This window comes from Plectropomus leopardus, chromosome 9 (assembly GCF_026936395.1).
Source record: "Plectropomus leopardus strain MGB_pleo_1.0 chromosome 9, ASM2693639v1, whole genome shotgun sequence".
Lineage (NCBI taxonomy): Eukaryota > Metazoa > Chordata > Actinopteri > Perciformes > Serranidae > Plectropomus > Plectropomus leopardus.
Window position 1 is genome coordinate 940,001 of NC_142184.1, and position 17,052 is coordinate 957,052.

Genomic DNA, 17,052 nt, shown 5'->3' on the forward strand with positions numbered 1-17,052 from the left:
ACAAAATAACATTTTTCAGACTCAGATTTTATATGATTTTTTTAGAGAATGATTGAAAATGAGATAAACATTAAATTTGACAAGAAAAAATAAATAAAATGGTGTATATGTATATATATATATATATATATATATATATATAGATAAAACATATTCTTTTCTTTTTCTGACTTTTTTTGTTTTTTTACTTTTCTGTTGCTTATTTTCAGATTATTTTCTTAACTAATAACTTTTCACAAATTTCTTGCAATTTTTTGGGACATTTCTTGTTAGGTTGATCATTGCCTTTGAAAGGGTTAATCATGGAGGGAACGTTTACTGTCAGATAATCAATGAATCGTTGAAACCAGCTGATTCCGATCACTCAGTTCAGTTATTTTGAAAAAGCTGTTTTTTTGGGTGAAACAGCTGCAGTTTGTTATTGTCACATGATCCTGACGGTTAATGAAGCCCTCAGGTTTGATCTGACAGAGAGAGCGTGTCTGTCAGCACACACACACACACACACACACACACACACACACACACACACACACACACACACACACACACACACACACACACACACACACACACACACACACACACACACACACACACACACACACACACACACACACACACACACACACACACACACACACACACACACACTCAGACACACACACACACACACACACACACACACACACACACACACTCAGGCACACACACACACACACACACACACACACACACACACACACACTCAGGCACACACACACACACACACACACACACACACACACACACACACACACACACACACACACACACACACACTCAGGCACACACATACGCTACAACAGACTGCAGATGGATTGTGTGTCTCAGGGTGAGAGGTTAAAGGTCACATGTCAGTGTGTGTGTGTGTGTGTGTGTGTGTGTGTGTGTGTGTGTGTGTGTGTCCTCGGGCTGTGTGCAGTACAAAGCAGGTGTTTGAGTCCCGGCCGGGGCTCACAGGTCAAAGGTCACTTCCTCTATCGCTCTGTCACTCCATTCTTCTTCTTCTGCTCGTTTCCTTCTCCTGTTTCTATTTTCTCTTCTCTTCTTCTCGTGTTTCGCGTGTTTCGCGTGTTTCCTGTGACGGTTTGAGTGAAACGCCGTCTGATTCAGAAACCTTTTATCAACAGTGCTGCTTCTGTTGTGGCAGATTCGGTCAAACTCGGTCGGTTTAACGGTGTTTTCATGATGTGGTTGAATTTGTTTTTGTCGTCAAAAGAGACATTTTTCTGCAACTCAAACCGTAAGAAACAGTTTATGGATTCACTCTTTTCTCTGCAGGATAATCCACAACGCAGCTCGTTGCGGATTGCGTTGCGTTTTTTTCTGTCTGTACGAGCCCCTCGTGTCTTTAAATCTTCACACACGACATTAATAATAATAAAAATGCCTGTCCTGTTATTTTTAAAATTTTATTATTTTATAACAAGAATAATGGTAATAATAATTATTATTATTTCTTGTTTTATTCTTCCTCTTTTAGTAAAACAACTAATTAATTAGTTATTATAATAATAATTATTATTATGATTAATCTTTCTTATCTGTAAAGCCCTTTCAGCAATATTTGTTCGTGATAAGGTGACGTATAAATAAACTTATCTTATTCTATCATTTCAGGAGGCGGTCTCGTTCAGTTTACGCTCAGGTGCAGACAGGATGTAGATCCGGGACCTGTTTAGCGTAGCTTAGCTCAAAGACTGGAAGACCCGCCTAAAGACCGTCTAAACCGTCTGAAGAGGAACCGCTCTGAAACTGTCTGACTCTAAAACTCACACTGACCGTGTTTTTTCGTGCTTTTTTTTCGTGTCCTGGTGATAAAACAGGATTTGGGAAATAAAACGGCTCTTTTCTTTTCGGAGGGTGTTTGGTGTTTGGGAGAATTCAGCTGCTGTGACATCGACTCCCGACAGGAAACTGACGGATTACAACTTTAAATTCGCTTCTGAAGCTCCGAGTGTGTGTGTGTGTGTGTGTGTGTGTGTGTGTGTGTGTGTGTGTGTGTGTGTGTGTGTGTGTGTTGTTGCTGCTGCTGCTGCTGCAGTGTCCTACTTTAACGTCTCCTCCCTCGCTCCGATGCTGCCGAGAGTGAGTGTGTGTGTGTGTGTGTGTGTGTGTGTGTGTGTGTGTGTGCGTGTGTCTCCGTGAAACAGGATTGTGTAACTGTGGGTTTCGCTGTGAGTCAGACCTGCTGCCTCATCAGTGTGTGTGTGTGTGTGTGTGTGTGTGTGCGCGCGCAGCTCGTCAGCTCTAATTAAGCTCGGCTGCTTAACGAGCAGACAGCTAATTAACACACGGAGAGAGCGACACACACTCCTCCTTCATCCCTCGCTCGGCTTTCTTCCTTCTTTGTTTTTTTATCTTCCATCACTCCGTCACTTTCTCTCTTTTCTTTCCTTCCTTCACTCCTTTCCTCCTTTCCTTTCTTCTGTCCCACTGTGCATCCTTCCTCTTTGTTTCCTCCCTTCACTTCCTTCCTACCTTCTCTCCATTCCTGTACTCATCTCCTCATCTCCTTTTTTTCCGTTCTTCTTTCATCTTTACTTCCTCCATCTTTCACTCTCACTCGCTTCCTTTCCTTTATTACTACTCTCCATCCTTACTTTCTATCTGTCCCCTTTCTTTTGTCCCTCCTTTACACCTTCCCTCCTTCCTTTGTTCTTCCTTGCATGCCTCCTTTCTTTCCTCTCGTCTTTTCTCATTTGTCCCACTTCCTCCCTTTCATTTGTCCTTCCTTTCTAGCATTCATCTCCTTACCTCCTTTCCTTCTCTCATCCTTTCTTCCTCTATCCTCTCACCCCCCTCACTTCTTTCATTTTTTTCTCACTGTCTGTCCTTACTTCCTTTCCTTTTTGCTCAGCGCTTCCTTCCTTCTATCATACTCTCAATCCTCCGTTCTGTCCTCTCTCCTAGTCTCCTCTCCTCCTTCCTTCTTTCCTCTCCTCCTTCTTTATCTCTCCTCCTCCTCCTGTCTGTCCTCAAAGCCCCCCCCAACCCGCCTCCTCTTCCTCCTCCTCTTCCTCTGTGGTGTTTTTCTGGGTCAGACGCAGAGAGGGAGGCGGGAGGTTTGGGGAGATTTGGGGAATCTTATTTTAGTCGCTCCACATTTTCAAACAGACTCCTCGTCTTCCTCATCAGCCCGACACTGTGTTTAACACAGCGCATCTTCATCATCACCATCACCTTCATCATCATGACCACAATCTTCATCATCACATCCTCATCACCTTCATCATCTTCATCACCTTCATCACCATTGACTTCATTATCATCACCATCATCATCATGACCATCATCTTCATCATCACCATCACCTTCATCATCATCATGACCACCATCTTTATCATCACCACCACCATAATCATAATCATCACCATCACATCATCATCCTCACCTTCATCATCATCACCATCACTATCCTCATCACCATCATCATGACCACCATCTTCATCATCACCTTCATCACACCATCATCATCACCGTCAACTTCATCTTCACCATCATCATCACCATCACCATAATCTTCATCACCATGATCACCATCACCTTCAACATCATCAAGACCACCATCTTCATCATCCTTACCACCATCATGATCATCACATCCATCTTTAACACATCATCATCACCTTCATCACATCATCACATCCATCTTCATCACCATCACCATCATCATTATCACTATATATTTTATTAGTTTTAACTTTTACTGGTTTATTGGTTTTATTCTTTTTTTGATTATTTTATTTATTTAAATTAATATTCATTATCCTCTTTTAACGGTCTAATTTTAATATTTATTTTATTCATTTTTTAAAATGATTTCTGACTCATATGTCTTTGTCTTATTCCTGTATTCTTCAATTTAATTATTTATTTTGTGCTTCCACCTGGAATAAAATGTGCTATATTAAATTGGGTTTTGCTTGGTTGCTGGTTAGAATTCCTTCAGTGTTGAGGAGGTTTTAACCAGGAGCTCATGTTAAAGCTCTGCTGGTCACAGATGAGCTGCTTTCTGCAGTTACAGACATGAAAACATGAGTGTCTCCATCAGCAGTGTGTGTCTGTTCTGGGCTACTATAAAATATGGCGATGGCGAATATGATCTCTGTAGACGAGGACTGGTTTCTTATTTAGATAAAAAGGGCTCAATCTGAAGTAACGAAACACTAAAATTTTGATTAGAAACTAAAGAAAACACTGATTAGATTAGATCCACCCAAAAATCCTCCACAGTGGAGTTTGAAAACATCAGTCAGAGCTTCCATGTAAAATCTGCTAATTTAACCCTCATCGGTCTGTCGTTCACACACACACATACACACACACACAGTCGTTTTGTTTGTGCGGCTTCAGTTTGTGTTAAACTCAGTCGGTTACAAACAGACGTCCTGCAGCAGTTTATACATTTCAGAAACTAATCACAGTTTTTCATTTTCACTGTTTGTTCTGCTCAGACGCTCAGCTATTGGTGGAAACCTGATATCACTGCAGACACACACACACACTCTCTCTCTCTCTCTCTCACACACACACACACACATGCACACACAGGCCTGCAGCCAGCTGCCTGAAATTCCACTGTAATGCAATACCTCCCAGTATTTTTGTGTGCGTGTGTGTGTGCGCGTAAAACTAACTATTAAATGTGTGGTCCAGTCCAATGGTGAGAGAGAGAGAGACAGAAAGAGAGAGAGGGGAGGGGTTCATCTGAGATAAACCAACTCTATTACTGATAATACAGACTGTGTGTGTGTGTGTGTGTGTGTGTGTGTGTGTGTGTGTGTGTGTGAAAAATAGGTATTATCAGCCTTAGACCCACACAAATAGCCATACCAGCTATATGACCAACGACTCTGGTAACTGATCCGATTAGTCTCTCTCACTCACTCACACACACACACACACACACACACACACACACACACAGCTGCTAAGTACTATTATTACTCCGTTAACAGCGGCTCCACTAACTGTCAGAGACTATTAACGGACTGAAACACACTGATTAACGCCCTCTCTGACTCCCATTCAAAAACACAATGTGGCCAAAAGTATGCAGACAGCTGAACATACTCTCCATATGTGCCGGTGTAACACGTGTGACACCGTGTGTGTCACCAGTTAAACTAAATATGTATTTCTGCTGTATGGAGCTTATTTTCTAAACACATCAAAATCAAAAAGTCAGAACTTTCACTGGAAGGTTTGCTAATGAAGTCTCATAGATGTTACTTCTGTATGAACTTATTTTCTGTATTTTAAAAATGGAATAACAGTAGATTAACAATAAAGGTCCCGCATGTAACATGCGGGACCTTTATTGTTAATCTACTAATTTAACACTGCTGTTTACTGTACATCTGCTGATTTAACAGTGCCAGGTATGCGCAGCTGATTTTCTTTGGACTTTCACTGTAAATCATTTTTTTCTCTCATATTTCCTTTCTCTAAAAACCTAATGCAAAACTTAAACAGGACATGATGATTTTACGCTTGTAAATATTTACATAGAAAACATGTAGAAAACGTGTTTTCTTTGTTTAGTGAAAATCTGCTGATTTAAGGTATCGACAGTAAGTTTTATTGTATATTGCACAGACATTTTCATTGGTTAATGAAAACCCTGATATGCTTCTTTGTTTTAAGAAAATAAAACTAAAATAGCTTAATTAGTTTACAAGAAAAAAAGGCAAGGTTTAATGAAAAGATAAACTTTTCGAGGCAGAAATAGATTTTTTTTTCCTGCTTTTATTTCCTTTTAATCACCTCGCAACCCTTAAGATTCATCTCATAACCTCGTGTGGAGCTGCTGACCTTCAGAATGGGTCTTAAAGATCAATTTGATGAAAATGATCTTCACTGGAAAACAAATGAAAAAAAGACAGATCAATATGGAAAGGGGTGTCCACATACTTAAGGCCATGTAGTGTGTCAGTCAGCACTTTGAAGTTTCGGTAAATTATGGAGTAATATTTTCTATTTTCAGATATTTCTGGGATCTGTGTTTTATTTTTTATCTCAGTGAAGGCCGTCTGCGTCTGCAAGACACATTAGTGTCTGTTAGCAGACTCATTCAGCTCTCATTCAATCTGTCTGCCGCTCGCTTTCATTCACACACACATTACAGCAGGCAGAAACCCAACACCAGCCAACACTTTCACTGCAACGCACGCATGCACGCACACACACACACACACACACACACACACACACACACACACACACGCTGCGCTCAGGTTTCGTACAGCTGCTGCTGCTCCTCTCCTGCAGACTTTGCTCTCACTAATGTGGATAAATTTGAAAGTGTTGTTTTCCTGGAGTTTTCCTTTGATACTGAAGAAGTTCGACAACAGAGCGCCTCCGAGTGTCGACCTGAAACCGGCGAGTGCTTGGTGCGAGACGGAGCCAAGAGGAAACCGAGAGGCGGAACGACGATTTTCTATTTGCTGTTAAAACTGTGCCGGGTTGTAAAAACTGTAAAAACCATTAAATCCTGTCATTACAAACATTTATCTCATAAAAAGTTTATTATTATTATTATTATTATTATTATTATTATTATTATTATTATTATTATTATTATTATTATCATTATTATTATTAAATATTCATATTATTATTATTATTATATTAATTTAATCTTACTACAAACATTTATTTTACAGATAATTTATCATTAGTATTATTATTATTATTATTGTTATTATTATTATATTACATACAGTTTACTATTACTACAAACATTTTCCTATTGCACAGAGCTTTTCTACTCAGAAGAAAAAAAAATCCCAGTCAGAACTTGCATTGTAAATCTGTTGATGTATTTACTGCTGACGAAGTGATTTTATTTTATTTTTTGTCTTTTTATTGTTGAGTTTTTCTAATGTTGACTCTCTGACCTCTGATTTTTATATTTTTCATTTTTATTTTTTCCTTCTGTGTTCATCACGCTGAACTCTCATAATGACATCATGTAATCCCACGCAAACGCGCACGCTGGCGCCAGAGGAATGAATGATGAATACATCACAACGCCTTTGCACACTGCTGATAAAAAAACCAAAAAACTTTAACGTTACGATTTCATGTTTCTACATTTAAAATATTATATATTTTTACATCAGTTTGTTTTGTGATTTTATTTTATAAAATCTTCTGAAAAAACATGTCAGAGTTTAATATCTCATCAATAATTATGTCTTATCGACTTGTTTAGGTTGTGCAGATTTTAGGGAAGCATTTGAAGATGGATATATACACGCAGAGTTTAAAGGGTTAATGTTCAGATTTTTGTGTCGCCAGCACTCAAATAAGAAAAAAAAGTATCTTTTCATTCCTCTTTTAGAAAATGATGGCCCAAACAGCTGATCAAACAATCAGCTGGTGTCACTGACATATCTTTACATCTCTGTTGTCATGACGACTGCATCCAGAAAACAATATGAATGAATGAATGAATGAATGAATGAATGAATGAATGAATGAGGGGGAGGAATATTAAACATTAACAAAAGTAAATAAACATGTCGCCGCCTTTTCTGACCACAGATCAGACAAAGAGGAGGGTACGCTGTGTGTGTGTGTGTGTGTGTGTGTGTGTGATGGAGAGCCATCCTTTCCATTTAGCTCCTTCAGACAGACACTAAACATTGTTCAGTCAGCCATCAGAGCCTCAGGGAGGAGGATGAGGAGGAGGAGGAAGGGCAGTGAAGGGTGAAACAGGCGGGCAGTTAAGCTTATTAGTTCCTCCCCATCCCCCAACACACACACACACACACACACACACACACACACACACACACACACACACACACTGCAGACGATCCTGAGACCACCAACTGATGGTTTTAACCCCTCAGGCAGGCGCGTGCACGCACACACACACACACACACACACACACACACACACACACACACACACACACACACACACATACACACACACACACACTAACTAAAAGTGACAGAGGAGGTGATGGAGGTGAAAACAGCCGCCTTTCTATTAATTTACCAATCAAATAAAAGCCAGCGCTCTTATTTTGATATTGGTGTACATCCTTCCTGTTTACAGAAACTCTGAAACATGGCGGAGAACATCTGCTGCAGTCTCTACGTGACCTTTGACCCCTCTGAGCCTCCTGTGCAGCTCACCTGCCCGCTCAGGTGAGACTCTCCTTCACTGATTCAGAGTCAGCTGGTGTTAAAAGTGTCTCAGGGCCATCTGGACATGTTGAGACATCCTGTGTGTCCTCATGTCTCTGCACTGAAGCTGCTCTGAAAAATCTCCAAAACGCAGAGTTTTTTTTTTAATTATCAGGGAAATTTCTTTGAGGTTTGGTCTAATTTATTCATTTTTTATATTAAAAGAAGAATGTGCTGCACATTTTTACCGTATTTGTTTGTTATTTGGGATTTTGTTCATGTTGAGTTTCATTTCACTCCCCGAATCTGTCCTACGAGACGTTGCTCTGTGACCTCGGAAATGTTGATAAAAATGTTTGCTTTTGCGTTTTCATTGGATTTTCTTTTTCTTCTTGTTTTTTTAAATATCTTAAAGCTTTGCTGACTTTGTATTTGGTTATATGTTTGCACTAAATGGTAAGTAAAGGGTTAAAAGAAAGGAAAAACATTTTTTTAAAAAAGGGAGACAAAAATTAACTTCAAGTACAATTTAAAAAGATATGAGATCGAGGAAATCTCATAAGTCTTCCCTCTGCATGGAGATATGTTATTTTTTTATTAATGAATTTATCTCATTCTTATTTTGTCTCCATTAACCCCTGCAGGCAGCAACTACTCTTTCTTGGCTCAGTGTTGCTTATTTATCCACTGGCAATTTAACTTTATTATTATTATTATTAATAATAATAATGATAATAATAATAATAATAATAATAATAATAATAATAATAATAATTGTAGTAGTGGCAGTAATAATACTAAATACTAAATATAGTAGTAAATATAATAATAATAATAATAATAATAATAATAATTGTTGTGTTAATATTAAAATACCATTTCAACATTAAACGTAGATGATTAAACACATATTACAAGACAGTTAATTAAACAATTTAATGATACTGAACTGCAAAGTAAATTGGTAAATTATTGTTATTATTATCTGTTTGTTTGTTATTTAAACTTTTTTGTCATTTTATAGTTTGTGGTTGATCATATTGACAGACATCACAGCCAATTTCTTATTTTCCTTTTATGGATCTTTGTCATCACTTTATTGCGGTTGTAATATGACATTACGTATCACATCTGAATGTGACACTGCTGTAAAAAAGCGTAACGCTCAGGCAGTCTTCCCTGAATCACGATGATGAACGTTCTTGAGACTCTTTTGTTCTGAACTGTTTTTCTTTGTTCGTTAAAAAAATAAAGTTCGAACTTGCCTTTAAAATCTTCTCATTAAACTTTCAGAAGTCAAATCACTTTATGAATAGAGAGCATTTGAAACAAGAAGCACTGACCAAAAAGAAAAGAGGAGATGGCAACAAGATAGAAACACAAAATGATCAAAATCAATCTCACAAGCCGTTCTCCTGCCCGGAGGTCACGTCGCCCACTTATCCAAAAATCTGAGTCAGAACCTCCACCGAAAACCTGCTGATTTCACTTTTCACGTCTCCTCTGTACCAAGCTCATTTTCTTTATAGGTCAAAAAAATACGAGTCAGAACTTCCACAGGAAATCTGCTGATTTAACTCTAAACATTTCTGCTCTACAGACACATCTGAAGAGCCCCAACTACACGATTCTGATAAATGACTTATTCATCGATGATGTCGACCGATGGAAAAGTGGAATAATCGAATCATCGTTTGAGCTCTCGGAGCTGAGAGACACACGACAGGACCAGCCTCTAAGCCTGGATTATGGTCACCATGGTAACACTTATATATGTTATAATGGATAATATATAGAGACACAGAGAGAGAGAGACAGAGACACAGAGAGAGAGAGAGACAGAGACACAGAGAGAGAGAGACAGAGACACAGAGAGAGACAGAGACACAGAGAGAGAGAGACAGAGACACAGAGAGAGAGAGACAGAGACACAGAGAGAGACAGAGACACAGAGAGAGAGAGACAGAGACACAGAGAGAGACAGAGACACAGAGAGAGAGAGACAGAGACACAGAGAGAGAGAGAGAGACACAGAGAGAGAGAGAGACAGAGACACAGAGAGAGACAGAGACACAGAGAGACAGAGAGGATGAAGTGTGAAGAGTCTCTTTGGGGAGCTGACAGATTTGCTCGTTCTTCCATCATCTCCTTGGCAACCGAATAATAATTAATCCACCTCTGTATGTGTGTGTGTGTGTGTGTGTGTGTGTGTGTGTGTGTGTGTGTGTGTGTGTGTGTGTGTGTGTGTGAAGGCATCTCTGTGAGCATGTGTGTGTGTGTGTGTGTGTGTGTGTGTGTGTGTGAGGATCATGTTTTCTGCAGTGTGTGTGATTTTCTGAGCAGTCTGTGGTGATGCAACAATATCTATCTTCAATATGTAGGGCAGCTGTTAGCAGCAGAGAGGAGGATGATGCAAAGGGAGAGAGGGGGGGAGGAAGAGGAAGAGGAAGAGGAGGAGGAACAGAGGAGAGAAACAGGGAAAGTTTCACCTCAAATTTCTCACCTGAAGAAAAAATGGATGTGAGAATGTTTCTGTTCGCTGACGCAGTGTCGGATTCTCACCACAGGGGGCGCCAAAAAGAAAAAGAACAAAAGATAAGCCCGACGCTTCATTTCTACAGATTAATTTAAACGTTTATATTACTGCGCGGTCAGATCCATAGACATTTATGCATAGATGCCACGCCCGGGGTTGTGAGATGCATCAACACAGTCACCACTTTGGGCTTCTGAGCGGCGGTCAGACGCTGCCTGACGGAATTAGCATCTGGACAACGTAAATATGCTGGATGTTTGTTTTTATAGGTTTGAATTAATTAAATCTGGTGTCAATCTTGAGCACTGTCATGGATACACATATATCCCTGAGTCATTTATTTTCACTTGAACAAAACATTTGTTTATTAGAATAATGTAAGTATTACCCTGCAACTCAGGGTAACCCTGATATATTCATACAAACACACACACACACACACACACACACACACACACATATATATGATGTCCAGAGTACAGTAACAATCACATAACACTGACAGCACCCTACAATGATAAATGCACCAAAGACAACTCAAACTCCTTCACGTGTAATCAGTTCAGTATATATGTGTGTATAATGTGTAAAGTATATATGTAATGTATAATGTGTAAAGTATATATGTAATGCATAATGTGTAAAGTATATATGTAATGCATAATGTGTAAAGTATATATGTAATGCATAATGTGTAAAGTATATATGTAATGCATAATGTGTAAAGTATATATGTAATGCATAATGTGTAAAGTATATATGTAATGTATAATGTATTATACATGTTAGAAAGTCCATGTGCATGTACTCTATGATGAGTTCATGTCCAGGGGCCTTTTTTATCAGATGTCACAGCAGTGCATTTTAAGGCATTTAAGTTGAAAAAAAAACCAGAGCATGAGTTGTTTTATGATCATCTGATTTCGGATTCTCGCAGCTCTTTTCTGTAGCGTGAAAACTTGACACATGCTGAACACAGTCGCTCGTGTGGAACACTGTGACTTCTGTCTCAACATGTCTTTGCTGTTGTTTTTTTATTACTCTCAGAAATTGATTTTCATGCACTCGTTCTCTTTCAGGAGTTGAGTTTCTGATTTGCCGGTTTCCAAATCTGAAAATTGTGTTTTGGGTAAATTCAGTGATAAGTGGTCCTGGTCCTCCGGTTCACAGCGACCACAACACACAGCGTCAGCAGCACAACGCCAATCATCTCACGGTTTAGAAGGTGGAGTGAACCCCAAACGGACCTCTGTACTTTAACACTGTTTTACTTGATGACACACACTGACCATCTCTGCCCACAACTGCACACCAATACTCTCCAGTGTCCTTCAGAGAGACGTCAGAGACAAACAAACTCCCGTCGTCATAAGACTGACTCACTCTGCTCAGACTCTGACCAAACTGTGTATCGAAAACTCTGCCTTCTGTTCGGTTTGACTTGTAGAACCAAACAGACCACTGACCCTTTTCCTGATCTTTGCATGTGAGAGTGACGTTTTCTCCCTCTGAGAAGAGCTCGACAGAAGGAGGACCAAATTTAGGACACACAAACAGCAGATACCTTTTCACACTGACAGCAGTTTGACAGATGTACACACCTGTGTGATTTAACGTCAGTGATGAAAACACCAGAGAGAAGTTCTGGTCCACTGAGGACACAGTCTGGTTTGGTTGTCCGTCGTAGGTGTTGTCGATGTCCCACTGTGGCGGCTGATCGTCACTGAAATCAGTGAGAGTGCACGGCAGCACAGCCGTCTGTCCCTCTGAGCCGTAGATCATCTCTGTGTACAGCCATAAGTCTACAGAGTAACTGCTGACACACTGCTGCTGGTCCATCCTCAGACAGCTGAACTCTGTCTTGGCGTTTGTTGTGAAGTTAAAAACACGAAGATCTGATGTGTTTTTCACCACTTGGTATCTTCCTCCATCCTCGTCCATCACTGATGTCTCATTGTCCCCAAAAACTCTGCTCCATATTTCCTGTTCGTATCTAAAGTTACGTTTGAGCCACAGGACGTCCTGATGGTCAGTCGCTCCCTCACATGGCAGATACCCTGTGTCTCCAGGTGTCACTGAATATAGTGCTCCTCCACCCACGTGACTGCAGACGATGACGGTGGTGGTCTTGTCGTGTGTGACTCTGCCGTCGGTCCAACACTCCTCTCGGTACGGGCCGGAGTCTGAGTGGGTCAGGTTGTGGATGTTGTAGAAAGAGATGTTGTGCGTGCTGACGACCGAGAGTCGTTGTTTCAGGTCTTCAGGTGCCGTGGAGTTGCGGGACCAGAGGTCAGAGGTGTTCAGCAGGACCAGCTTCTCCTCACCAACACACCTGGAGATCAGGCAGGAGTCGGCCTCCTCGGGGAGACTGAAGCTGTAAGAGTCCCGTTCCCGCTTGATGCTGATGAGTTGTTGTGCGTGAATGTTGTTGATGAGAGCAAACAGCAGGAAGCAGAGCTCTGTGACTGCAGCCATTCTGCTCCGAGGTCTCCGTCTGAGAGTCCCACAAACACTGACACGTCTCACTTCATGCGCTCCGGAACAACCCTCATCAGCAGCTTCTCTCCGCAGTCTGAACATCGTCGCCTCGTTATCTCTTTTTCATCGGAAACTTTAACAAGATGTAGAATAACCTTCACTTACATCAGAGTGTTTTTGACTGTGGTGTTGCTGCTTTCTCCTGTGTGGAAAAAGTAAACGAAGGCAGTAGATTACATTTAACACAGCACTTTTTAATCTGATCAGCAGAGTACGCTGCAACGGGGAAAAACAACAGGCCTGTATGTCAATCTGACCCAAAATAAGATCAACCAATTCTTTTAAAGCCTCACATAAGTAGTCAAATCAACAGCATGCATCACCCTTAACCTGTAGAAAGACTGAGACAAACTCCTATTACACTACCGAATATAGTTACCTGTTGATCTGCTAGAATCCTGCTGTACTGATCTCAAGCTCTGCTTCACTGTGTCTGCGTCCTCTTTACCAAAACAGACCTCCCTTGGCACTGATTATTGGCAAACAAGCTGTTTATGAAATAGTTTCCTTATGACTCATTATTAGCTTCTAGCTTGCAGACAAACCCAGAACAGCACACAGAATTAAAAAAAATATAAGTATATAAATCTCCCTTCTTGCCCTGTCCCCTTTTGTCCGGGGGTCTGTTTTGCTGGTGTCCTCTACCAGAGCTCTGGGAGCTGTCCCAGTTTGTCCCACTTTGGGGGTTAATGCCGGGGATGCTCCGATAACCACCGGTACCACCGCTGCCTTCACCTTCCACACCTTCTCTAGCTCCTCTTGCTAATTCTCGAGCTTCTCATGTTCCTACCTCCTGATGTCCCAATCGCTATCTATCATTACTGCCTTCTTCTGTTGTTTATCGACAACTACAATCACAACCACCAATTGGAGCTTGGGACTTGTAGTCCAAACTCAGCACAGATGTTCCTACACAATGCCAGCTACTTGGTGATGGTGCTTCATGTACGCTGTGCCTGACTGCATCTTACACCCTGCTGGACTGTCTCTGGAGTCTCTTTGCACAGCCTGTACCTGGGGTCCTGCCTGGTGTGGTAGACCCCAGCCTCAGTGCACAGCCTGCACCTGGGGTCCTGTCTGGTTTGGTGGAATCCAGCCTCTATTGCTGTTGTGCTGGATGCCTGTTCTTGTGCAGCCATGACCACAGCCTCTGTGCTGTTCTTTAGACCAGCCTTTTCCAGCCATTGGTGGGTTTCAGGATATCAGCCACTGCTGCTACCTGTCGGTGGTACAAGCTGTGCAGGAGCTAGTCCTTCCATGACAGCTCGTCCTCATCGGGTTTCAGCTGCCTGAGACATTCACTTAGCAAGTCATCACTTGGGGGCATCTTCCTGATGCACTCCGGGATTTTAGCTGTTTCATCCTGGACAGCGGCTCTGATGCTCACCAGTTCTTGACCCCCCTGCTTTCACTTAGTGTACAGTCTCATGGTGTGGGATCTGGGGTGAAACCCACCATGCATTGTGAGGAGTTCTCCTGTCTTGACATCAGTAGCCTCTACCTCCTCCGTTGGCCAGGTTATTATACCAGCGGCTGATGACTGGCCGTGCATTTGTGTTGATGGCTTTGACCTTGTTCTTTCCATTCAGCTGAATTTTCAGGACTTGCCTTACTCTGTGAAGGTATAGGTGTGGCTTACTTCCTTGCGGCCTCATCACGGTTCCCATTTGCCTGCAGGATTCAAGCTCTGGGAGGTTGCTTTGGCCTGCTCTTAGATCCACCAGCCACTGAGTACTGGTGTTATGTGTGGCTTCTTTCTCCCATATGCTTCTCCAGTACAGTACTGGTCTCAGCTCTGGGTAGTTCTGCTGCATTACCATGACCCTGCCACTACGAGTACACTTTGTGTGTATATATACATATATATATATATATATATATATATATATATATATATATATATATATATATTTGGCTGCACTGCTCCATTAATTAGTTGAGTATCAGCTTTTAACTGTGGAAATACAGCAGTGACAGCAGGGCGGCTTGCTGAGACGGCACGTTTTGAGTTTTGAGATCGAAAATGACAGTCACGGTGCAGAAAGGATCGAATTCAGGTATCGTCTGACTGCAAACATTTCCAGAGACATCATGTTGAAAATATCTCCAGCAGTGTCAGAGGACTGTGTGCATTTATCCTCAGCAACTATAACTGCAGTTTGTTAAATGCTGAAGAAAAACGTTCTGTGTGCTTTATTTTGGCGGGGTTTGTGTTATTGTTGTTATGAAAGAGATGAACAGATGAAGAGCAGAGCAGCTCTCAGCAGTAAATATCTTTGACATGAGGTATCCACACAGCTGAGGGCCTCAGTCTGTGTGTGTGTGTGTGTGTGTGTGTGTGTGTGTGTGTGTGTGTGTGTGCGTGCGTATGTGTGTACCACTTCAAACTGCCTCTACTGCCGCAGTCACTACGAAACACAGTACCACCACTACGACTGTTAAAACTTCCAAAAGTGTTTGTTGTTTCCAGTGAAGCTGACACATTATTCTGAGTGCTCACAATCGGATTTAAAGGTTGAAAATGTAAATATTTATGTTTATTACGATTATTTTTCAACTGTTTGGGAAATTCACGTTTTTCTACTTAACCCTTTGAAACCTGAATCAATCAGATGCCTTTTCACCAGTATTAAGTAAACATATATATACACACACACATATATATACACACACACACACACACACACACACACACACACACACACATATATATATATATTTACACACATATATATAAGGTAAACAAAATTTGGAGAAAGTGATTTAAATTGCTAATAATTCTTTAACTTTATTTTAATCATGTTGGTTGAGGCTATATTTGTTTATTTTTTTTTTAAATAAAGATAATTTTGTAATTATTTTCTTATAATTAATGAAGGTGAAATCTTGTTTTTTCATAACTCATACTCACACTGTCGCACAGAGACAGACAGGTAAAGTAGAGAGACTCAAAAATTAGCATGAAATTAGAAAAAAACAGAAAAAATTACAAGAAAATTACCAAAAAGTGTAAACAAACAAACAAACCCATACAAAAATTATAATTAAAAGAAAGGGAAAAAGTTTAACAAGAAAAGTGCTTAAATTATGTAACATAATTTAAACTGATCATTATGAGATACATTTTTTTCTAGCTTTAAAAAAAATAATTTTCTGATGACTTTTTTTTCAAATCAAACTAATTAATTAGGGTGAAATCATGTTTTGTCACGACTCATACTGACTCTGAGGTCACAGAGACGGACAGGTAGAGTAAAGGGACAGGTGACAGAGGACGGGCTGCAGTGTGTTTAAAGTATCATTGTGTTTGTGTCTCCGTGACAAAAAGCAGAACACGCAGGAATGTTTCTGAACTAAACATCATATAATTCTCTGTCTGACTGTCCGTAACCAAAAAATACTGCATGACAAGTTAAAGTCCTGCGTCCAGGTTTCCTTCACACTCAAACAATCAGTTTCCGAAACTCTTCCATCAGATTTTCCGTCATTTGCATGAATTAAATTAAGCAGCTTAAAACGACATAAACATCGCCTGTTGTTAAATCTTTCAGTTTTCTGTTTCTGTTTTTGTTTTCTTGAATTGGATAATATATTTTTATTTCAGCAGCATGTTCTGGGTTTATTTTTTTCTCCCTGCAACAAGTTTCTTCATATTTCCTCTAACAGGCTAAAAGTAAAAACTCCCCCACACACTGATCTGTCTGCTGCTGAATACTGTCCACTCCAACGGCAGGAATTCCAACACTGTCCAAACACACACGCACGCACGCACGCACGCACGCACGCACGCA

At 40.5% G+C, this 17,052-nt stretch overlaps 2 protein-coding genes across 2 annotated transcripts in view; both read right to left on the reverse strand.

Moving 5' to 3' along the window:
• plxna3 (plexin A3) overlaps positions 1-17,052 on the reverse strand; it is a 144,169-nt gene that overhangs the window by 57,493 nt on the left and 69,624 nt on the right. The window lies entirely within an intron of this gene.
• On the reverse strand, positions 10,800-13,880 carry LOC121964587 (uncharacterized). Its single transcript, XM_042514791.2, has 2 exons — positions 13,641-13,880; positions 10,800-13,403 (listed from the first exon to the last, which is right to left on the reverse strand). Exon 2 carries the CDS (start codon positions 13,301-13,303, stop codon positions 11,942-11,944), a length of 1,362 nt encoding a protein of 453 aa, XP_042370725.2. The 5' UTR covers positions 13,304-13,403; positions 13,641-13,880; the 3' UTR covers positions 10,800-11,941.

Bases quoted from the DNA above. Each gene is read 5' to 3' on its own strand.
- LOC121964587 (XM_042514791.2), bottom strand. From the start codon at position 13,303: ATGTTCAGACTGCGGAGAGAAGCTGCTGATGAGGGTTGTTCCGGAGCG.